Source organism: Mugil cephalus, chromosome 10 (genome assembly GCF_022458985.1).
Source record: "Mugil cephalus isolate CIBA_MC_2020 chromosome 10, CIBA_Mcephalus_1.1, whole genome shotgun sequence".
Classification (NCBI taxonomy): domain Eukaryota; kingdom Metazoa; phylum Chordata; class Actinopteri; order Mugiliformes; family Mugilidae; genus Mugil; species Mugil cephalus.
This window is the reverse complement of record NC_061779.1, coordinates 17,796,956-17,820,362: the sequence shown is the minus strand read 5'-3', so window position 1 is coordinate 17,820,362 and position 23,407 is coordinate 17,796,956. Positions and strand designations below refer to the sequence as shown.

General features: G+C 42.4%; 2 protein-coding genes across 7 annotated transcripts; one reads left to right on the top strand and one right to left on the bottom strand.

Moving 5' to 3' along the window:
- Nucleotides 1-3,116: 3,116 nt before the first annotated feature.
- LOC125015496 (B-cell receptor-associated protein 29-like) lies at nucleotides 3,117-6,784 on the top strand. Of its 4 annotated transcripts, none has more exons than XM_047597433.1 (8): nucleotides 3,117-3,273; nucleotides 3,944-4,050; nucleotides 4,274-4,374; nucleotides 4,479-4,626; nucleotides 4,749-4,884; nucleotides 5,063-5,159; nucleotides 5,245-5,345; nucleotides 5,424-6,784. In XM_047597433.1, the coding sequence occupies exons 2-8, from the start codon at nucleotides 3,959-3,961 to the stop codon at nucleotides 5,457-5,459; spliced, it is 711 nt and encodes a 236-aa protein (XP_047453389.1). In that variant the 5' UTR covers nucleotides 3,117-3,273; nucleotides 3,944-3,958; the 3' UTR covers nucleotides 5,460-6,784. The 4 variants fall into 4 exon arrangements, with proteins under 4 accessions (XP_047453389.1, XP_047453387.1, XP_047453388.1 ...); XM_047597431.1 differs by having other exon boundaries at nucleotides 3,133-3,467; nucleotides 3,948-4,050; XM_047597432.1 differs by having other exon boundaries at nucleotides 3,150-3,467.
- Nucleotides 6,785-6,934: 150 nt separating this feature from the next.
- On the bottom strand, nucleotides 6,935-22,986 carry LOC125015494 (solute carrier organic anion transporter family member 1C1-like). 3 transcript variants are annotated; one of them, XM_047597428.1, is made up of 15 exons: nucleotides 22,696-22,986; nucleotides 19,511-19,682; nucleotides 14,595-14,736; nucleotides 13,932-14,064; nucleotides 13,627-13,748; nucleotides 13,387-13,533; nucleotides 12,096-12,194; nucleotides 11,605-11,853; nucleotides 11,105-11,269; nucleotides 10,267-10,462; nucleotides 9,892-10,057; nucleotides 9,492-9,676; nucleotides 8,866-8,930; nucleotides 8,419-8,536; nucleotides 6,935-7,163 (listed from the first exon to the last, which is right to left on the bottom strand). In XM_047597428.1, the coding sequence occupies exons 2-15, from the start codon at nucleotides 19,604-19,606 to the stop codon at nucleotides 6,944-6,946; spliced, it is 2,103 nt and encodes a 700-aa protein (XP_047453384.1). In that variant the 5' UTR covers nucleotides 19,607-19,682; nucleotides 22,696-22,986; the 3' UTR covers nucleotides 6,935-6,943. The 3 variants fall into 3 exon arrangements, with proteins under 3 accessions (XP_047453384.1, XP_047453385.1, XP_047453386.1); XM_047597429.1 differs by lacking the exon at nucleotides 22,696-22,986 and adding an exon at nucleotides 21,932-22,188; XM_047597430.1 differs by lacking the exons at nucleotides 19,511-19,682; nucleotides 22,696-22,986 and having other exon boundaries at nucleotides 14,599-14,697.
- Between the last annotated feature and the right edge of the window lie 421 nt (nucleotides 22,987-23,407).

Sequence of the window (23,407 nt, the reverse complement as noted above, 5' to 3'; positions counted from 1 at the left end):
AGCAGCAAGAGCATATTGACTGATGAATACAAAAGGCAAAGGGTAAACAAATCAACATCAGTCTCCAAGGGACTGAGGGGCCATATCTCTCTAGCTAGGTTTCAGAAGGGCTTTTGGAAGTCATGACTGTTTGAGCCACATTCCATAGATTTTATGTCTAGATCATTGTTGTTGGGTCTCCCTTCTTATATCATCCGTGTGTGCGATTTCTCTTTTCTCTCAATGTGAATGATGTGCATTAATTGGGCAATAGGATAGAAATGTGGCATAGAAACCCCACAATGTAACACTCGACTGTCTTGTGTGGTTAGGTAGTATGGATATGTAGGAACCATTTTCAGCTGTTAGTATGTTATGGCATTTTGTATGTGTGTATATATATATATATTATATATTTTTTTATTTTTTTTTTTTTTTCAAATTTTATTGAGAACTTATATGTAAATGCCAGAAGTACCAACGGATTAATACATTCTTATTTTTGTCGTACTTATTTTTGTCAGGGAGAATCGGAGTATCGGAGAAACATAAAATTTAAACTCCACTACACTGCAAGGCCATAATAGGAGTGGGTGAAAAAAGAAATGTCAAGCTGGTGTCTGAATAAAGCTGCAAAAGATTCCTGCTGATCACTTGTTATTAACATTTGTGAAAATTGTAGGGTGTAGGCATAACAAGAGGAAGCTGATGAACCCCAGAAGAATAGTACACCGATGTTAGCATGTAAATCTTTCTATTTTTTGAACATTCAGTAATTTCAGTCATAATGGGTCATTAATATTAATAAAGTAAAAATACTTTATTGCACCTTGATTTTGACAGTTTTTTGAAAATATTAGCTAGCCCAGGTGCCAAAATACGGGAAGCCATGAAAGCATTCATTATTATACAGGATGAGATGTTAAAATCCCTTGTACCAATAGAAATAGCTAGAAGAGAATACAGACTTTGGCTTGGGATGTCAGGAAATGACGTAGGAAAGCACTTTAAAGGTACAAATGACATGCCCTTGTGGGAGGATGGACGAATTGGGGAAGACAGTAACATGGATTTTGTCTGTTGCGGTTATTCAGTGCTACACTGATGTCAGCGTAACCCTCTTGACCTCTCGAATGCATGAGGCAGGTTTGATGTCATGATGATCTGTACTGCCAAGTACATGTGACAACATGTTTAATCTACAAGGTTAGCAAATAGAGGGCTACATTTTTTTTTCAAGAAAAAAAGACTTATCATAACCAAAGCCATGACCAAGGTGAACCTCAGCCTGTGTACCCAACTGAAACTAATGTGTTTGTGTCACTTACCACTTAATAATTATGTTTCTCAAGGACAGCCATTTGTAAATCTGGCGGCCATCCTCGTCTGCCAATCACAGTAGCTAACAACCCAGAGAAGATGAATGGCAACTTAGCATGGTACCTGCCTGTAGATGGCTTCTGGTTTTAGAAGCAGCAACACAAACTACATTTCTTCATTTGTCACATGAGGATGCTGTGAGGAAAAGAAAGAAAATTGGGTAAGGAGAAACCTGAGACGCACCCTTCTCCATGTAAATGCTAATGCTGAGCCATCTTGTGAAAAAGCGCCTGGTCCTGAAGGCAGAGCTCTCCAGCTGCTTTGTGTTCCTGCCGTCTGCTGTAGGTAGGAGCTTATAGTGACTGAAATTAGAAGATCATAGAGACAAGAGGCTGAAATGAGTTTCCCTGTGCTACCCTTCAAGGACAGAGTAAGAAGGTCAGATATACATGCACAGAGCACTTATTAGGAGTACCATACTATTACTGTGGGCACCCTTCCTTTCCTCTCTAATCTTTGTGCCACAGATTGCACAAGAGCTTGAAAACATCCCTCTGAGATTCAGGTTCCAGTTTACATGAATGCATCACATGATTTGTCGGCTGCACAGTCATGCTACATATCTCCTGGTGTGGTCTTGTGCCTTTAAAGTGCAACCACCTGAAGGCTGGGCGCATTGTGACAAGTGCTTCGGCACACCAGTTTTAAAGGGCAGCCATCAGAGTCGCCGCAGCTTTTCTCCCAGCTCGAATCACTCTGACTGTTCTCTTCTGTCCTCTCTTGCCAGCGAGGCGATTTCGTCCGCAGAGCTGCTGCTCACCGGATGGTTTTTGTTTTTCCACCATTGTGAGCACCCTCCAGAGACGGCATTCAGCACTCAAACCAGCCCATCTGGCACCGATCGGCCCATGGTCAAAGCCAGCGAGCCCGCGCTCTCCATTCTGGCGTTTCGCGTGAACATTAAATGTTTGCTCCCCTTCATGTATTGCCACTTGACTATGTGACTGGAATAAGCAGGTGTACAGGTGTTCCTAATAAAGTGCTTGGTGAGCGTACGTAAACTCATGTTTATTGATGCCTCTCTGTGGCGGTATTGTGGGCGCAAACAGTTAGGTGCAGCCTCTGAAATACTGAGGAGAGGAGAGCAATCAAAGCGCATTCAGTTCTGCCACAGTCATTTACCCGCTCTCAAAAAGCTATCACAGGGTGCAGCTGTAAACATTTTGCTCCTCAGCACCCCTGAGACATGCAGTCGGAGATGATAGCAGCTATCAGTCTCTTTCACAGAGGAAGCCCATGTGAATACACTTCTCAAGCTGAATACATTGGAGGGGGCAGAATACACAGAATATTCCTAGGAGCTGCCTTCTGCCAGCAGAAAAAAAAAACAAAAACTCCCTCATCATTCAAAATGAAGAGTGTACTGACGGCTACTCACAAGAGTCTTCGCAGTCTCTCGGTTCGGTCCTGAATGCTATGGGTTGATGAGTAAGACAACGGCCAATGAGTGTTGGTTTGTAAAAATGTCTAAGTCTTTATTCACCCTGGTTGTAAACATGATCATCATATAGGGGACATCAGGATTTAATTTGATTGAGTTTGATTTCTTGATTAATTAATACACACACTCACTGATTTCCATTCAAAAACCATGTTTTATCAAACATCGCCCCCTTCTGGACCTTTCTGTGGCTTCTTCTCTTCTCTGTGGCTGGAAACGTCCATAAAGAAAGAATCAACACATTTGAACAATTACTGAAAGTATGTTCTTTGTTGTATAAGATTATAACCTAAGATATAAATAACTAACAAGCTTAATGAATATATATGCAGAGGAGGAGTTAACTTTACTGGACTATTTTTATACCGTGATATGAAACACGAGCAGGCACCAACGACTACACTCCCACATGCAACACACCAAGAGGAAAACCTGATCAAGATTCGCCTGGACGTCCTTGTTTAGACTAAAACGTAAGCTGTGGGTCAATTTTTAGGGTTTTGATCTTTAACAAATCCAAAGGGACTGACTAATGAGGTCAAGGAGCAGGGTTTTATTTAGGGCTGTGGCTCCTCTGATGCTCCCAAGCAGCTGTCGTGAATGTATGTGAGCTTGTGTGTGTACATGTCTGGACTTTCCACTACTTTTCCTCGCACAACTTTGTCTGGTAAGCCAACAACTCTAATTATTGCTCGGTTTATAGATTCACTACCTCCCACTCTTGAGTAAGATTCAGAAAACTAGCCGAGTCATGGTCGAAGAGTAAGAATAGATTTAGAGTTAAAAGCCTATAAATAGCAAATGGGCCATGGATTTAAGCTGCCTGTAGTATGTAGGTCTACAGAAACTTTTTTTTTCAAATTTTCAAAAGTCACTGTAAAAGGGCAGCACTCACTACCTGAACATATAATCTGTATGTTACAATAGACTATATGGAAATAAAAAATATAGTAGCATTTGTGGATTTCAACTTTCACTTCCACTCCTACTTGTTCATGTGCAAATTAATTTCTGTAATCTAAATGTATTGTTCATTCCTTTAGGGAAGACTCCAGATGTCCTGACATGTATAGTTTTATAACATATTAATTCCCACATTTTAGTCATGTGCATACAAACCATCCAACTTCTCAATCTCCCTAGAAAGTCAGAATCACGATGACTCTCCAGTGGACGGCTGTGGCTTTCTTCCTGTATGCGGAGATAGCATTCAACCTCATCTTGTGTATACCCTTTTTATCAGCAAAGAGGTAATCCAGTGTTAAACACAAACCCAACACATTTAAGGTGATCCAGAAACTCATTCATGTGGAGCATCCCTATGTCTGACTAGATAAATAAATCACGGCCTGTGCAATGGTTCGTTATAACTAATACACTAAAAGAGGCAGTTAACACAAGTCTCCACCAGAGTGCGTCCGTGTCCTTTCCTTTCCAGACACACTCACAGCCTCCATTTGACCTTCTTTGCAGATGGCGTTCAGTTTTTGGTTGGAGATTATGGAACTGGTTATCTCCATACTGGAACAAGTGCTTCTTCACTATGATCATGGTCCTCATTGTTCTTTTCCTCGGTAAGAAATCGGCAGGGATTCTGCTTATACATTTCCCGCATGTGTGTCAACTTGATGTCCATCCGTCCCAGCCGGCATGTCTCTGTCTTCTTGTCCGCCCTCAGATGCTGTCCGTGAGGTGCACAAGTATTCAGGTCCTGAACCCATGCAAGATGCTAAAGTGAACCCTAATGTTTACGACCACGTCCACATGAAGTTGTTCAGAGCCCAGAGGAACCTCTACATATCTGGCTTCTCTATCTTTCTCTGGCTGTTAGTGTAACTTTGTTCCGTCTTCATCTGCCTGCTCGTTCACATTCTGAGGTCTTGTCTTGGTCTGCATTTGTTTCCTCTGCTTCTTGTCTCTGTTTTTCTGACCTGTGACCTCCACACAGTATCATGCGTCGGGTTGTCACCTTGCTAAACCAGGTTGCCGTCTCCTTGGAGAGCACTGCAGGTCTTCAGGCCCAGATGGACAGTGCCGTCAAAGCTGCCAGGCAGCACCAGGAGGACAACCGGAGACTCAAACAAGTGAGAAGTTTAATTCATGTTTGTCTTCTGCTGTGGGCTGTGTCCGCCAAATGAATACACCGTGGGCATCAATCCAGAGTCTTGTTACTGCGAGTTCTGTTCTGTAATGTGCTCACTTGTCTGCTGTTCAAATAATCAGCTTACACTTGGTAATTAAGGAGAATCCTTTTGTGCTCAGGCTCTGCTGGAAGGAGAAAACTCCATGTCAGCAACAAAGCAACAACTGAAACAGGAGGTTGAAAACCTGGCAGGTCAGCTGAAGGCTGCTGAGGAGGGTGAGTACTCTTCTCTGCCTTCACAATGGGTTTCTTGAGAGTTCACGAGGAGCTGTGAAAAGATGAGCATTGTTGCTGTGTCCAGCCGTACGAAAGTCCCACGCCGAGGCGGAAGCAATGAGGAGGCAGGCCAAAGGTCTGGCGCAGGAGTATGACAGACTACTGAGGGAACACCATCAGCTCCAGGTAACACAAATCCACCAATGTGTGCAGCATGTTCGCCCTACCAACACCTCTAACTTAAATCCTGGGCTTCATCCTCAGAATCTTCAGAATGTTGGAGACAAGAAAGATCAGTGAAACAAATATTTGCAGGTGAAGCCCTTCCTCCCCTCCGTTGATACATTTTCTATTTATTTCAGTGGGACTGTGTGTTGCATGTAGGTCCCTGCACACGACGTATTTGTATAATGTTTTATACTTGTCACTTTATCGTGGAGTTTGAGTCATATTTTAAAATATTTACACAATAAAACAAATGTCACACTGTAGAAAACTGGACAAATAAGACATAAAATAATGTATGACGGTCACTCGACTCTGGATTGTGAATATCTGCGTCTTTGTATGCCGCTGTAATAACATTTCACGATCAAATAAATGGGGAAATATCTCAGGGGTATCTCATGTTATTGCTAATCTTAACCTTTAATAATGAGTAACATCTCAGAATAACTCGAGGGCTTTTATACTGCCGTGCTTTAAGATTTCAGTAACGTATGAGACCACCTACGTAATTAACTACTGCTTTGACAACCAAGTCAGTGTGGTTGTTTAAATACAGTATATTGTGAACTTTTAATTCAATGAGAGCTGTTTTGTCTGTTTTTAAGCTGAGGTTTTTTTTTCTTTTACTATGATATGTCTTTCAACATCAACTTCCATGTGCCATGTGCATCTAATCTGTGATTTGTTTGAGGTCTGACTGGCCCGAGCATGAAAAATAAACAGAATACCAGATTGTGTGCTAACGATTGTCATGAAAATACTGCCGTAACAAAAGATGACACAATGAAGAGAAAACACTGTGAGACTACATACAGTATGTGAGACACTGTAAAGGAGAGTGAGACTTTGTAGTCTCAAAGCCTTGATACCAAAGCAAAGATGAACACAATCTGTAATAAAATTTCACCTTGAGCCATTTCTGACAAATGTGCAGAGTCTTTGTTCTTTAAGTTGATAGTAAAACTTTTTTTACGACTGTTCCCTCTATATGCGACCGAGATCACCTTCCTACTACCCCTGCACTCACTTACTTTGTCTATGCACAGATGCATAGCCAAAACATCAATCATAACATTCAGGCACCTTAACATATGTAACATTGCAAATTTGAGTTTATCAAGTTTAATCAAAAAAAGAAAAAAAGAACAGAAAATACAGCAGTTACATTCTTTTTTTTCTACAAAATTCTTCCATTCAAAACACACATTTCATTAGCCTAATAGCATAAATGCCTATGTCAAATTTAAAAATTTTTCGGAAAACAAGAAAAACAAAAAACACAATTTTTATCAAGCACATTGGTATTTTTTTATTGATAATGTAACATTAAGTCAAAACATGACTTAGGCAATAATGCTATTAGGCTAACGATACACACTCCTGAAGTATCACACTTTGTTAAAAAAAAAAAAGGACTTATTTCAGAGGTTGTATGTCTACACAAATCCTGTACAAATATATACTCTGCATGTGCTATGAAAAGTGTCCACAATGTTCCTCAATGCGTGTGGGGTGCTTCGCCAGCGGAGTTAGATGAGGAGGGGAGGTGCTGACATTCACAAGTGAGTCTCTCTGTCGGCGTTGCAGTCCAAAGCGAACTGCTCACAGTGTAATGAGCTGCTCTCCTCCTTCCTCAGAGACTCCAGCTCAGCGTTCCCATTGGTCAGTGCATTTTTCTCCTCCCTCTTAATATGTCCTTTGAGTAGAGCGAAGCCCAAAATACAAAGGAAGAAAGAGACTGTCCTCAAGCCCAGTGTTAGGCCCAGGTACACAATTCTGTATGAATGAAAGCAGCACAGTTAGAGCACAAATGCAGGGTTGAGAGCTTCTATTTTATTTCAGTGGATTACATACAGTATATATATACATATAGATATATATTCTCAGGATGAAACATCAAAAATCCAAGAATACATCAAGAAAATGGCCCCAAATGATGAACTGAGCAGCAGACAACATGGAGGGACGAGCCCTTACATGGCATGTACCACAGTCAAATTGGATATTGAGGACACTAATGGAGGCACTAACCATGGCAGCACAAGGCCCTAAGTACAAGAGCTATAGAGACCAAGATCTAGATCTAGGCTATCTAGAGTAGATCAGACCCAAGGTGCACACTGTGCAAAGATGCCGCTGAAAAAATCCAGCACATAGTAGCAGGCTGTAAGATGCTAACATCTAGGATCAGCATACGTGGAGATGCAGAACCAAGTGGCGGGATGGTGTACAGTACATCTGTACCCAGTATGGAACAGAAGCACCCAACTTTTAATGGGTCACACCACAGAAGGTGGTTGAGAACAACAGGGCCAAGGTTCGGTGGGACTTCAGCTTCCAAACTGACAAACAGCTCCTGGCTAACCAACCAGACATAGTGGACAAAGAGCAGAGGAAGGTGGTGGTGATAGATGTGGCAATACCAGCTGACGCCAACATCAGAAAGGGGGAACACGAAAAGGTTGAGAAGTACCAAGGGTTAAAAGAGCAGCTGGAACATTTGTGGAAGGTTAAGGTGAGCATGGTCCAGAAGAGCGTAGTCCTAGGAACAGCTAAGATACTGGACAGGACCCTCAAAATCCCAGGCCTCTGGTAGAGGACCTGAGCTGGAGGATGACACAGATACCACCCCATGAGGGTGAGAGGGCCATTTCTTTTGTTTCTCAAGACAAAATATCTGTACGCAACTTTGAACAACACCGTTATTGTTCAACTAATTCCCTACTCGCACTGGATCTCATACAACAGATAGAGCGCAAAAAACAAAATTGTCAGTCAAAAAGATTTGTTGCTAATAAACATAGCACTCAAAGGGTAGCAACTTCAAAGCAGGCAGGCTTTGAAAGGATTTGCGACATTCTAAAGGTGCCAAACAACGGTAGAAATCCAAGAACAGCAACACTTTCTTTTCAGCTTTCTGACATTTTTGTTAACAGGCATTAGCGCCTTTTAGGGTCACTAACAGAGTTTACAGGACAGCTAATCCTGGATGAAACTGAACACAAAGACTCAGAATAAAACTTATGAATACCTGTAAACCGAGGTGTTATATATCCGGCAAGCTCCTCTTCCTCCACACGTCTTGTATCCCCATTTTAGGCAGGTTGTGTCAATTATGGCTCCAAAATATATCGGGGCAGGTATTCCAGCTGTTGTACAGAATAAAATTAGTGAATTAGCTGGGGTAGATATACACTGTAGGTTCCTAAATACTCAGTGGTAAACGTTGTCCACTTCATCATCAATCTCTTGCTCCTTCATGTGCTGAAATGCCCTCTAGTGCAAGACACTGAACCTTGCACTCTGAGCCTCCACAATTGGTGTGTAAGAGCGTGTGTGAATGGTTGCCTGAGAAGCTTGTTTGAGTGCTTTGAGTACCGCAAAGGTGGAAAAGTGCAGACCGCTCACATTTCCATTTTTATGTCAGTTTTCTAACAAAATACAAAGTAATGCACAGAACGTAAAAGGTGGTTCTCACCCAGAGTGCGAGTGGCCATCATGTGGATTCCAAGGGCCAGGGATTTTAGCTCAGGCTTAATGCACCTGCAGAAACAAGAATGTGGTCTTAAACTTAAACTCACATTTCACTCTGGAAACATTTAAATGTCAGTGAATGACGAATGAAAGAAAAATGCATATCCCACTGATTTAGGTAAGCAGAAAAACATCTAATTCATATAGGGGGATTCAGATATGTTTGTGGCTTAAGGCAGAAGGACTCAGGGAGCGTGTCGGGGAGCGTGAGGATCTTTTGTTTCTGGAAGTCAGGCCCCCACAGCATCAGTCGTACTTGAATTCGGTGACCTTATTCTTCATCATGTGCTAAGAAAGAGCAGCCTCCCCTGGTGTTGGCACCATGTCCACAGACCTTGAGGGATAAGCCCTTGAGACAAAAGTAGAGGACGACCGCATGGAGGCCAGCGTTTTATCAGACAGTGCTGCTGACTTGCAGAAATGACCAGAAATATAACTTGAATGACTCACCTCCTTATATCTTAAGCACCAAACTTATCAGTCACTTCTCATAGTTACTGTGTTAATAGAATGCTTGCACTGATGAGGCCAGTGACTCTGGTGTTTCCCACTAAGGCGTTGTTGACTGACCTAACCAGCAGCATGAATCCGGGTGTTCCTCCAAGAGAAATGATGAAGGAACTGAGGACAGACAGAGCCAGGAAGTAAGGAAAGACTTTGTCACAGCTGTCACCGCGTGGACACGGACCCAAAGTGGCCGTCAGGTTTCCCGGTCGACTGTCAGCCACTGCTACACACTGACAATTGTCAAAAACCTGCCGGATAAGGAAATAACGAGTTCAATGATAGATGAGCTGCAGAACAGCAAGAAACACGTGTCCTGTGGGTAAATACTTAAGCAAATCCAACTGAAATGTCACACACTGATCTTCACTACACTGCAGACACGAAACACAGGAGCCTAAGCATCATGCAGTGTCTGTTACACAGTCGCACTGAGGCGTCATGAAGGCAGCAGCGTGTGGCTGACCGTGTTCCTCCCAGAGCCGGAGGAGGAGATGCATCCAGCCAAGCAGGGGGACACGTAGGTGATCCCGTTCTCTCCACACACTGGATCCCACTCTCTGCTTGAACACAAGCAGCCCGAATTACAGTCAGAGAAGAGAGAGCGCTCCTCGTACGACGAGCCTTCCACTCTGCAAGGGGCACCGTGGAAAAACGCATGCATTATTGAGAGCTCTCAAATAAATATATAAATCCAATGCTAAACCGCAGCCATTACTGTGCATGGAAAATTAAAACAGAGACAGATAAAGACAACATCACATAAAGGAAGTGCAGGTGTAATCTTAAATAGCAGAATTTTAATTAATCCAAAACTAGTTCTGTCTGAAGTAATACATACCCAGTATATGAAACTGTGATGCCTGCCACTTTGGTGTTTTCACAGCCCATGGCTAAGAAAAAGAGTGACAGGAAGTAGCCCAGCAGGGAGGTCCCAAAGGCGAATTTAGCTGCTCCCATGACACCCAGCTTGTACTTCTTCATGACAACCCCTCCAGAAAACATCCCAAGGGCCACAGCCGGGATGTTGATCATGCCTAGCCAAACCGCAGAATACAAGTCATTCTTAAAGGGACAGAGTATGAGACAATCAGGAAACGACTTAAACAAGCGGCATCGGGCAGCGTCGGCGCTCCTCCGAAAGGGATCAAAGCCAGAGCACTCATTCATTTCAAAGTAGTCTCATTCATATTTCATTTAACATGAATTGAAGTCGTGTCGTGGAAAGCTGAAAATGACTTTTGGGGGCCGGGAGGACATGCAGCGCATATCTCCTCTTCACCCATTCAGTTACGGAGACGAAAAGAGCCTTGTTGTCTCCGGTTATGTCGGTCGGTTGACCTTTTAATTGGACTCATTGATGTGTGCGCTTTTAAAGCAGCGCCTGTCATCCCGCAATATCGTGGGACAGTGGTGAAAAAAAAAACGTCTGTCATTTCCAAGCCGCAACGGTTATGTACTTAAGAGGGAACTGGGAGATGAAGTATAAAAAATGGATCAAACGCTGGCTCAGGAAACTCTCATAATGACCGTGCGGCTCACATCCTTGAGCATTATTAAATACGTTCCTTTCAGCAATAAAACACAAGCTTTTAACTCTGCAAAGATCTCATTTGCATAGACACAATGAACAAAATCAAGAAGACAGGCAGTATAAATGATCAAAATAGTCTGCTTACCCATGAGAAAATTGGCTTTTGATGCTGACTGGCCGTAGTGTTGCTCTATGTATTTGGGTTTGTAGGTGACCATACCAATGAGAGAGTTGAACTGAATGATGGTCACGCAGAGGTAGATGATGTACACAGGATTTCCAAGGAGACTCTTCAGCGTGGGCACAAACTCTGCATGGGGACGATTAAATGAGTACTGTAAATACATTTGAGCTTATGGTGTCATTATTTTACACAGAGGAGAAATAATAGGAAGGCGAGAAAGAGACATGTAACTGGCACTTCCAACCTGACTCCAATTTATGTTAAATGACTGGCATTGTAACCCTATATGTGGATATGTGTTTAAATTGGCACGGTTTACCCCAGAAATGAAATAGTTGTGATAGAAATGTTTAGTTTAGTGAGAATCTGAATTAGTCACAAAACAAACTGGGGTAAAAATACAGTGATGGCAGTAAAAGTGTCATGTTTTTTTTCCTGCACAACTTGTTTGAGTTTCATACCGTTGGCCATCAGGTGTAAATTAGCTGGCTCTTCCGCTCTGAATTTGTGCTCCAGCCTTGGAGAATCTTTGATGAACCTGGTTTGCTCTGGCGTGCAGCTGGAGTCATGCTTATCCACAGGCATTGGCAGCGACTTGGGCAGAAACCAGAAAGGAACCGCGGCCATGAGAGTGATGACGCCAGCGATGAGGTAGCCCAGCCACCATGCCCCCACCCAGCGCGTGTCACCAGGGGTGATGGTGACCGTCTCTGTGGAGAGGTACAGCAAGCGGAGGCAGAACGTCTATTAAATTGCATTGCTAAAGAAAACTGTTGACATCAGCTACTAATAGTTTGCTTCCCACTGTATCCCGGGATTTACTCTCTTAATTTCACTTGACAGGTGTGACAAAGTCATGCATGCTAATCAGTTTCTGACAGGGACTGCAATTCTACAGAACAAACCACTGAGTACTAGATATTTTATTTAGGTCAGTCAACAGTTTACTCACCCATATCCACATAGCCAAAGTCAACGTAGATCTTAGCACACAGTGACCCCAGCAGGAACCCAAAGACAGGGCCGATGATCGAGATGGTCTGAACACAACCTGAGATACACAGCAAGGAAGGATATATTTATTTAGCTACATTCAACACCTAATAATATCTAACACATCTACAAATCTGGGTGGTACATGCTCCTTTGCAAACTTTGATTCAGACTGTCAACATTGCACTGATGTAAATTGTACTCTGGTGGATATGTATGTGGATGTGTGCGATTGGTTGGCCTGGTGCCACATGACTATGATCCCTTTGGAGGTATCGCATGTGTATGGCCATGTGGTACACATGCCTATCGCAGGGCTAACACAGAGACAACCATTCGCACGCACACCTAGGGTCAATTTAGAGTCACCAATTAGCCTAATGAGCATGTTTTTGGAGGTGGGAGGAAGTGGAAGGAGTACCACCCAGAAAGGCCCGAGCTGGACTCGAACCCAGACCTTCTCGCTAGGTATCAGCGCTAACCACCGAGCCGCTGTGCCGCCTGGCCGAAACCTTAGTGATCAAATTCCACACCCTACATAGGGCACTTAAAAATTTCCCATAGAGCATTGCGAAAAGTAGCGACCAGCCATGGCTACTCAGTGAGTGATGATTAGTGAGGTTGATTTTGAAGTTTTGTTGTGAAAATGTGAAACCTTTTTTTAAACATAATTTTATTTTTTATTTCATGAACATCACACATATTTGTTTGCAAAATCATCACGGTTTAGCAATGCGTAAATCATAACATGATGACAAGGGGAGCTGCAGCAGTCTGACATGTAATGATGCGACAGCAGCGATGTCATTAACTAAGCGTCAAACAACGCACACGTATAGTGTCTGAAAGCTGTTGGGACTGAGCTCACTATATAGTACAGCCCTACATATAGAGCAGGGGTTAGGGAGGGAGTGAACGACCGCCGAACACAGGGTATATGTGCATATACGTTATTGGTCATTTCCATTTAAAATTAAACTTTTTTTTAACCTCATACATTATTTGAAATGTCCTCTGCAGTGTGTGTCTTGATGACCCTGATGAAAACCATTAGCCGAGTGCTCTAAGCTCTAAAACAGACATTGCTTTGAAATATGTAATAGTTACCAAATAAATAGCATAAAGTAAATTAGTTCTGTACAGCATTTCTCATTCTGATACAGGACTTCAAATAAAACCACTTATTAAATTAACTCCATTGAAAATGAAGTGACCGGCCACAGAGACTAACAGTGAGCAAGGTGTATTACCGATATAGAGAGCAGCATTCTCAGACTGCGCGTAGTCATCGATGTAGGAGATCCCCAACGGCTGCACTGGAGTCTCTCCAATCCCACGCAGGATGTTTCCTAGTAACACATAGATCCACATGGAGACGCTGGACTCTCGCTCACAGCCTGCAGTTTAAAGCAAAGAAAGAAAAGTAAAGTCAGTATTTGGCCCGTTCCAAAAACAGAACCCATTTCTACTCTCTGTTCCTTTTTTTTTACCTCTAGAGGGCAGTATCGAGGGTCTGTCACCTGCCCTGGAGGACTCAGGTGAGCTTGCTGGACATGGAGAGAGGTTATTGGTTGAATTCGCCGAAGATCTAATTGATGTTTCGATCTTATAGCTGCGTATAAAATACCAATGTGACTGTTAAACAAGGGAAGGGAGAGAGCACCAAGTATTGTTAGACATTCTTCACATTGTGAAGCAGAAATACATCACAAACTACAGTGCGTTCAGTTTTCAACGTGCATCATGATTAAGATTACAGTGCTACCAACGCTTTCAGAAAGTGCCCAGCGCCTACCGGCCAATGATGAAATGAGGCATGGCGATCAAGAAAGTCCCAAAAGACATCAGGATGCACCCGATCGCTATGATCTTGGGTCGGTGGAGCTTGGCGCCAAAATAACTCACAAAGGCAATCACCAGCAAATTCCCTGCAGTGAGGAGACGATCATAAAAGACGATGGAGAGGAGTCAAAGGCGTGGAACGTGAGAACACAGAACACCTCTGCTGCAGTCTTCATTAAAGGCTTCCTTCCACATGGATTTTTAAACCGATTGTCACACTCATTTAAATGGCACGAGTAGTCCACATTCAGTATTAGTTAATATGTCTGCATATAACTGCTCTCTGGGTTTATGTAACACGAAAGGGACAAATGTCTTCCGGCCCTATTAGAGAGCACTCTTGATCAAAGTCGGTGTGAATATTTACCCTGCCATTATAAAATCCCTCTGTTCATACACACTGTGACTTCAAAGGTTTCTTCTCTCATTAAGAGGCGATTAGGTATGCAACCGGGGACTGTTAAAAAATCAAAGGGGATGTATATACAATAAGGAATCAAGCCAGTTGACGCGCCGCAGACATGTTCTCTGCCTACTTGCTTCAGTAGATACAAACACACAAATATAGACGGCAAACAGAGAGTCACGCAGACAAAAAAGGGACGGACAAACTCACCTACTTCAAAGCTCCCGTCTATGATGCCGATCAGGTAGCTGGGGATGTCAAATCGCCTCTCCAGTTGTGTGATTGTGCTTTTCATGTAGCTGCCAGTTAACGCCTTGGCAAAGTAGGCAAAGGACAAGGATACGAGGAACATCTATGGAGATACAAAAGCAAATTAAAAGCGTCAAAAATAAAAAACTGGCTCTGGAGGGCTTCTCCTCTCTCATTTGAATTTCAAAAGAAGTTTTTGTTTTGGTAGTAGTAGTAGTCATCCTTCATTTTTATGACACAGAACTCCAGCTCATTGATCTGAACAGCTATATTTCCAAAGGTGGGACTAAATAGTAAAAATGCATTTCTAAAACAAAACAGTGATGAAAGATTTATTTGGTCACCAATTAGAGATTAGAGAATTAGAGAAGAAGCAGGAGTGTGTCCACGTGGGCATATGTATGTGTGAATGACATGGATCTGCAGCGAAGAGCTTTTTAAAAGCTGGATATGTGCTTGGAGCTCCCTTCTCCTTCTGCTTAGCCACCTACCCGTGGACACTGTCAGTCAGGAACAAAGGGAGGATTAGAAAAGCCAATCCCTCCACGGCACAGACACATCCACTGAACTATGAGCTGATAGAGCAACCATAATTGGAAACAGGTGAGAGGTAACCACAGTCTGCACTCCTGGGGATAAAAATAGTCCAAGCATGGAAGAGATGCACACACCTACGACAAGGACACATAATGTTCAACTGAAATATAAAACAGAAATAACCTCATTTAAAGATAAGACCCTGTCATTGCACAAACGGACCAAAACGTGTTTAATACAAGTCAATGATGAGCTTCTAAACATAATTAGAAGAAAAAGGATCATGATAAATAAGATTAACAATTGGCTTTGAGCATTTATTTACAGTATTTGGTACATTACGGTTATCTCAGCACATGTATTTATTATCATCTCTGTTGTCTAACTGGTCAGTAGATCAGAGCACCCGAATGCTGGGTTGCAATTAAGGATCATTATCATAACAATCAAATCCAATCAGAGTCCAACCAGGCCCATGGGATCAATCTGAAAAATGTGTAAATATCATAGAAGACGTTAAGTTTTTTCAGAGATTGGCGCCTATTCCTTCTTTGTCCATTAGAGGTCGCTTTTCTAGTAATAGTTCCGCACATAACATCCAGGACTAGACAGCAGAGGGCAGCAACGCGCCAACATTGCATTGATTTTTTTTTTGAGAAATTTCATCTTGTTCATAAAACGTTTCGGAAAAGTTCCTTAACACTTTATTAACGTGATTTACGTCTTCAGCCTGAAACTAAACGAAGAATGTGGAGTTGTCCTTATTTCTAGGTTATTTACAGGTGATTGTGCTATTACTGGGTCCCTGGACTAAAATGAATTTGACATCCATGCTCTACAGAAAAATCACAAAATAATGGCAAATCACGAGCTTCTAAAGCTTGCCTCGTGCTCATTTTTTCTGATCAGCCATCCAAACCCAACTTATGTTCAACTTAATATCATAAAACGCCATAAGAGAAAATATTTATCTTCGAGTGAACTCAACACCAGTGATTTCTGGGGCACATTTGCTCAATAAGTAAACTGAGTAATCGGTTGTCATGATTCCAAACTGAACAGTAGATAATTTATGTTATGTTTTTGGACCATGGTTCCAGTGTAAGCACACATTAAATAGTAGCCTGGGCATTCACCAGCAATAGCAGCTCTCTGATACCAGGAGGCAAAACAAACAGAGAAATGTGAAATGAAAAAGGGCCATAAACGCCGTGGGTAATGAACCCGAGCAAGGGGATTAGTAGCCTTTTAGAGTGGTTTATAAACGGATTTTGGAAGTGACGCCAGATCTACAGCAGCAGTGCTACTGTGGATGTTGGACACTTTTGGCTTTTTTACACTTGAACCTTGGGTGATCTAATCTGTAACCCAGTTTTTCACTGATCCAGTTTGATTTATTTAATTTGAATACTGCCGTTAAGTCTAAGGTTGCTTTCACAACTTTCTGATCTTGGACTCATATGATACAGTGTTTGATTTGGTTTGTGTTCACAGGGCAATCGTGACAAATCAATCTATACTAAGTTTTGAGAGAGATTGGTCAAAAATTTGTGGGAAGATTAGATTTCAGGAAATCAGTAAAATGGAACATCAGAGACATTATATAACACTGGCATTTTTTTTCTGTAGTTCATGCACTGTATAGGAACAACATTTATGTGAATATGATGAAAAGGCATAATGCTAGTGCCAGACTCCTCTAAAAGGAGGAGAGACAGTCTGGAGACATACAACAACCAGAGACGCATCAGGTAAACTGGTTGGTGATAAAAATACATTGTAAGCTTATAAACAGTTGGTTTTATCGGCCGTGTTCTCTCTGGGGATCGATTGCGAGTGGGCTAAAATAAAAGCGTGACTAATAAAAAGCCTAATAAAAACCCAAGCACATAAAAACACATTTCAAACAAAAGCAATGGTAAAAAGGTGTCTCTTAAGATTTAATTTCAACAGGTTTTAGGGCCATAATAAACAAAGGCTGCCTCTCCATGCCTTTAGGTTAAAACCTTTGGAACAATCAGGAGATCTGAGGCCGAGGATCTTAGGGATCTTGGAGGCATGTACATTTTGAGCGTGTCAGACAGATAAGGCGGGGCAAGGCCATTTAGAGTTTTAAAAGCCAATTAAATCATTTTAAAATGTATTCCTTGTCTGGCAGGTACACAATGTAGCGATTTTAAAACCGGAGCGATGCGTGCTCTGTGCCTGGTTCTTGTCAGAACACGTGCTGCTGCATTTTGCACGAGCTGTAACTTAGAAATTGCCTTCTCGGATACATCAGAAAGAAGAGCATTGCAACAGTCCACTCGGCTGGAGATAAAACCATGAATAAATCTTTCTGTATCTGTCTGGGAGAGAAACGCTCTGACTTTAGTCATGATCCTCAAAATGATAAAATGATACTTTGGTTAAGATCAGGATCAATTACAACACAGGGGTTTTTTTTTGCATAGTCTTTGGGTTTTGGTGCAAAGGCAAATTATAGGCGGTCAGACATTTTTCCTCTTTCAGCTTTTGGTCCAATGACAAGAACCTCAGTTTAATTTCGGTTTAACTGTAAACAAACAGCATGAGGCACCAGCTACGCAGGGAACCATGGCGGCCTGGTGGATGAGAAAATTGAGTTGTGTGCCACATTATCAGACATCCTGCTTTCAGCTTAACACATCGCTGAAGGGGACATGCCTTTCATTCATTTTTAAAACAGGAACCCTTCTACAGAACAAACAGTCGAGCCATTCCTGTTAATTTTAATTTTCTGGTGAATTGTTGATGGTCTCTTTACGATCACACTCAACTCACTAACGCTGCACTCCAACGTTATCCAAAAATAAGCATAATGAAACCTGTCTATAATACTATCATGAATAGTCATGATGTTTTATATATGTATATATATAGAAATGAGAATTCCTGAATGCTTATGCCTTTCTTTAGTTGTCATTACACCTATAGCTCCAGTTACCGGCTCCAGTTACAGTCAAACACGTTTTTTGAGAATAAAACGTGAGTGATCCACCAGGCGGCTAAACATCCAGATTCATGCCAACGAATAGAAGTTGTGCCACCGAAATCTGGCACTGCTGCTCCATCCGGCCGAAACCAATTTTACCATCATGCGAGCATCAACTCATGTATGTGTAACAGGCCTAATCTGGACCGTTGACGCGTGTCCTACAAGCAGACAAAACCCCTTTCTCTAGATGAACAAGCAAATGTTGTATCAAAAGAACCACTCTGTGAGGTTCTTTGTGGGATTAGCACACACCGAGAGGAAAACACACATGGACAAAAATGCAGCATGACTAGGATTCCTTATGCGTTGCTTGCAGTTGCCCAAGTATTTCACTAAGCAGCTTTTTAATTATTGTTCAATGTGCTTGTTAATCTAGTTAAAAAGGGACAAACCCTCCGTTCAGACTTCTCTTACTGAGGCACAAACTTTGTCTGGAGAATTTTTCACAGCGACTTAAGAGGAAGGCTGAAGGGGGCTGAGAGCTGCTGCGCCCAACACCTTGCGAGGTCCTTAACGAGGCCCACTAGCAACATGCCACGTGCTGGACTAAAAACTTTCAGTGGAAGATGTAGAAAACGTTTAGTTCAGGTAACGGGACTGAAGAAATCACAGCACAGCTGTAGATACAGTTCATGACACTCACACAAGACAGAGCATTCAGCAACACGTGTACTCAGATAAATGTTATAATTCTCTTCCTAGTCAGGAGAGAATTATCTGTTAGTTCCCTCCAGGCCAGTCAGATGGCTTTGAAATGTGAGGGCCTCTGTCTCTTCCTGCGGGAAACACTTTGTAAATGCTTTTATGACCTTCTCTGGTATGTGTGACTGTCCGTGGGGCTCAATGAAGGATTGTGGAAATGAAGGACCTAGTTTGATATTCACAATCAATGAAATGTTGGTACTTATTAAATGTCTTTACATGGTGTGTGTGTGTGTGTGTGTGTGTCTGTGTGTGTCTGTGTGTGTGTTATAGACTCCATTAGCAGAAATGGCACAATTATAATAATCAGTTATTGTGTTTTTGTCGAAAGGCATGTTTCCCTGTTTCTACAGTAGCCCTGAAGGGACATGCAGGCCAAAAGCTTGACTCTAAATAAGGCTTTTCTGTTACTGCATTGAAGTGTCTTCCAACAGAGGTTCTCCTACACGCTTAGAGAGGGAGGTATTTTCAGTCTCACTGCTGGATGCCACGAAATTCTACAAAGAAGATCTTTCTTTTTTAAGTCTATATCAGCCTCACATCATTCTGTCTGGTCCGATCTGAATAAAGGTCGAAGGAAATGTAAGGGAGCAGCTATTTTTTCAACAACAAAGTGCATTACCTTCAGATTGGGTTGACAGGAGTTCTTCACCGCGGAGGAGGCAGGATTGTTGCCTAGAGTCCAGCTGCCCGTGGCTGCGTTGTCTATTTTCTTCATGGCTGCCTCCCGCTGTACGTTACCTGGGCCGCGGGTTTCTCTTTAGAGGATTTGCTGCGGCTGTTCTCACCCACACCTGTTTGGGGGTGTTCAGAGTGAAAGATCAGCCCGTATCGTAGTCTAGATAGGGATAAATGTTTAGCCTGTTTCTCTCAACGTCCATTAGTCTGCTCTCCTTATAAAACAAAACAACTGCTGGAAGATAAGAAGCTTAAACCACTACATCCTCATCACTGAGGAGGTGAATTTGTGAAACAAGCTAACTGTTTCTCTCACGTCACTATAAAACGTTTTGGGCTAAACACTACAAGAAACTACTCCCCCAAATGACCGTGCGACCGTTCGCCTCGATGTTCAGTCTTCAGATTGGTAATATATTTGATCCCTGGTGCAGTTGGCAAATTGTTATTCTAGGCGGCCATTTCTGTTTGTCTGTCTGAGCTCACGGCAGCTGCACCGATATATGCTGTTTGCACAACTAGTCATTTCCCTAAATCTCACCAACGGAGGTGGAGAGTGGAAAGTTAGCCACATTAATAGGAAAGATGTCTGGGGAAAAAAAATGGAATAATCATTTAAGATAAGAAGTCTGACCATTGCTTAAGTCCACACTATGGTCAAAGTCTATTTGAAACTGGTTTCAGGCCTAAAATGCTTCTGAGAAAATATAAACCATCGGTCTATTCATACTATATGAATTAACTTTTTACCTTATGCAAGCAAACAAAAAAAAACAGACAAAACACATGGCTTCTTAAACACTGGTGACATCATGGTAGATGACAGCTCCATGATGCAAAGAATGTGCAGCGCTGCTACTGGAGGTTAAATGGATGGCCGTATATAATTCATAACCACCAGCTGGATTCACACCCCATTTAACATATAGGTCAGCTATGTCCAGACAGCGGCACACAGCACACTTAAGAAACGATTGGGAAATACAAGCAAGCCCTAAGCTGTCTTAACAATTTAATGGGTACCTCAGTAAATACAGTCAATCTGATTTTTCATACTGGAGAGGAAACTGATTACAACTGATCTTGACGAATCAGAAGAAAGTGGCGTGAAAGACACTCAATAGACACAAGCGAATCAATCTGAAAGAGAAAAGGTCAGATTGGAGATTAGCCGCCTTGCTAGAAAACTAAAATTAAATGTTGACAGTTCATACTGTATGGCTGAATTATTATGTAGAAACACAGATGGACACTGAAGGAAAACCGTGTGTCATTCTCATCAACAACCAGATGATGGCACAAAGAGTTTCCACTTCATGTCTCAACAAAAAACAGGACACCACAAGAGGTGTCATTTTATAAAATGTTCTTTTACCTGTCTGTGAGAATATTAACATGTACACTTCATATGTATAATGATGGTGGACGCCTTCTATGACTGGTGGCGGTTACAAGAACAATAGAAGTGAATAGCTGCAAACATTTTTTCAGTTCTACCTTTCACAGTGTCTCCACTCAGTCTTCACATACTGCTGGCTGGCTGGTCTGTACATATGGCACATCGAGCTGACTGTATATCCCACTTGCTTTCCATTATTGTCCAAAGAATGTTCCCAAATTTCGGGGGGAAAAAATTATGTTTGTTTTGTGACGTATCAGAGGTTAGAGTTCACCACACTCTCTGTGTGTAGCCTTTTTCTTTTCTCTCTGATTCGAGTGGTGTAGGTTGGCTCATGTATGACGGCAGACACAGCGGGGCTGGACGCCAGGCTTTGTGTGGTGGACGTTCAGACCAGCAGGTAATAAAGAAGTTAGAAAGCTCTTCATGTTGTCTGCTGACTAGCTAGTCTGGAGCTGAGCCTTCTCCACCTTTACCTGCCATCGTTACATCCTGTGTCAAATACGGAATACAGTGTTGTAATAATATGTATGTGAACACACTGACAGAGAAGTTAGCAAAATGTGCTCCAAGAAAAAAAGAAGAGGAAGAACTAATGGCTTTGTCTATGACTGGGGTCTCAGGGAGAATAAAGAGTTTGGATTTTAAAAATGTGAAAAAATGACCAAAAGTCGACTGATGCATGCCTTATATAAAGACTCAGAAAGAGCAGGCTGCTCATTCAGTGACATAACAACTCCTTATAGATCTCCCCTCTATGCACCAAACCACAGCTTGGCTTTGAACTCTGGGAAGAAAGAGCAGCAGCGTGTAGCTGAGGATATAAACGCCCTCATGCTCATGTAACACGAATAGACCTTAATCAGAACAACACTCTGACACAGCAAGACTAACCTCCATACGTGTAGCAGTGAATTTCTTGAACTAAAAATCTATGGCTGCACGTACAGTAGAAGAAGTACCTACCTTGTAATTAAAAGAGAACTGTTAACAATTGTCTAATCAGGCTGTGACGAGACAAATCTAAATCCTTCAGTTTGTTCGGAAGCTGTGTGTTGGCTCCAGGAGAGGATCTCAATGGGAAATGGTTCTTTTGCACAATCACGCACGTCCGCTCTCTAAGTCACTGCTGTGGCTGAGACAGGACTGCACATTCAAGTGCAACCAGGAAGGGTGAGTGAAGCACTTCACAAATTAAATGTCAAAGTGACTTCAGCTCCATGTCTCCTGATGGATAACAGGCCTGGTGGATGTTGGCACACTGTTCAAGCTGTAATCTGCCATAATAAAAGGATATTACTGATATGATTGTGGAGAACAGGGAAGGAAGAACACGGTGTTCACTTTGAAAGAAGACAAATCAGCAGTATTGTTTGGGTAAAAACTTAATGACCACCGTCAACAATGAATTTGGACCAAACTACGTTTAAAACACAATTAAACTTCAAAGAGTATCCTAAACGGTCTTATTTAACAATCACGTGACCTGTGCTGAATTACCGTCTGTGGCACATGCGCTCATGTTAATTCATCCATGCATATTTACCAAGCTTTCACAGATTCTGCAGATGACCCTGATCTTTCCACGTACAGTCGTGTGCACTGCACCAGCACTCGGTTCTTCACGGACACCGTGGCGTTTTACCCCGCGCTGTTAATTCACTGCTAATTCACTAAATGACACTGAAGAACACCAAGAAAGGACTCACTCAAATAACAATGACACTTACCCGACTCGGAGATCCAAGCCCTCCTTTTCACGGCGACCCCAACTTCTTATTTAACATAAAGAAATCCTGTCGTCCGCCGGTGAAAAGGACCCTCTCCTCATTAAGTCACCTGCTCGCGCTCTGCATGCAGAAGTGGGGGGACGGCGGTGTCTCGCCTGAGACGACACGGAGGACACTGGGCGCCGCGCTCACGGTGCAACACGCATGATGTGCTGCAGAGAGAGAACTAGTTGTCATAGCATAGGCGCCGCGCTGCGAACCGCGAGCGGTGGGACGTCAATGCACATGTCTCCACGAAGCGCGTCGGTGGAGCCACGGCTCCGATTAGACACGTCGCTGCGCCGTGTGTACCAGCAGAGCTGCAGCCAAGCTTTCCACGTTGTGATCGTGTGATGCACTGTTTACAGCTTTGACTCAGGAAACAAACAAACAACAATGGAAAAACATATCCTGCAAACGCAATTATAGATTCTGATTCTTTTATAGTTTCATTGCAGTTTTTAAATCATGAATACAAATAGGAAAATATTATCATGGACAACATTTTTGTATAACTACTACCTCTCTGTGAAATTAACATTTCCATTGATCATCTCCTGCTTGTCCATGCCTGTCTCATGAACAACCTGGATTTGCTCCTTAACAAACTTTGCCTGCAGTGGAAAATTTATCCCATTTATTATTACCCTCAACTCAGTCAAAAGTTTGTCTG

Coding starts and splice junctions, on each gene's coding strand:
- LOC125015496 (XM_047597431.1), top strand. CDS start 3,401: ATGTATGTGAGCTTGTGTGTGTACATGTCTGGACTTTCCACTACTTTT. Junction 3,468..3,947: donor TCCTCGCACAACTTTGTCTG/GTAAGCCAACAA, acceptor CTCCCTAGAAAG/TCAGAATCACGATGACTCTC. Junction 4,885..5,062: donor ACAACCGGAGACTCAAACAA/GTGAGAAGTTTA, acceptor TTTTGTGCTCAG/GCTCTGCTGGAAGGAGAAAA.
- LOC125015494 (XM_047597428.1), bottom strand. CDS start 19,606: ATGAAGAAAATAGACAACGCAGCCACGGGCAGCTGGACTCTAGGCAAC. Junction 14,065..14,594: donor AGACGGGAGCTTTGAAGTAG/GTGAGTTTGTCC, acceptor TCCTCACTGCAG/GGAATTTGCTGGTGATTGCC. Junction 13,749..13,931: donor CCTCATTTCATCATTGGCCG/GTAGGCGCTGGG, acceptor TTTTATACGCAG/CTATAAGATCGAAACATCAA.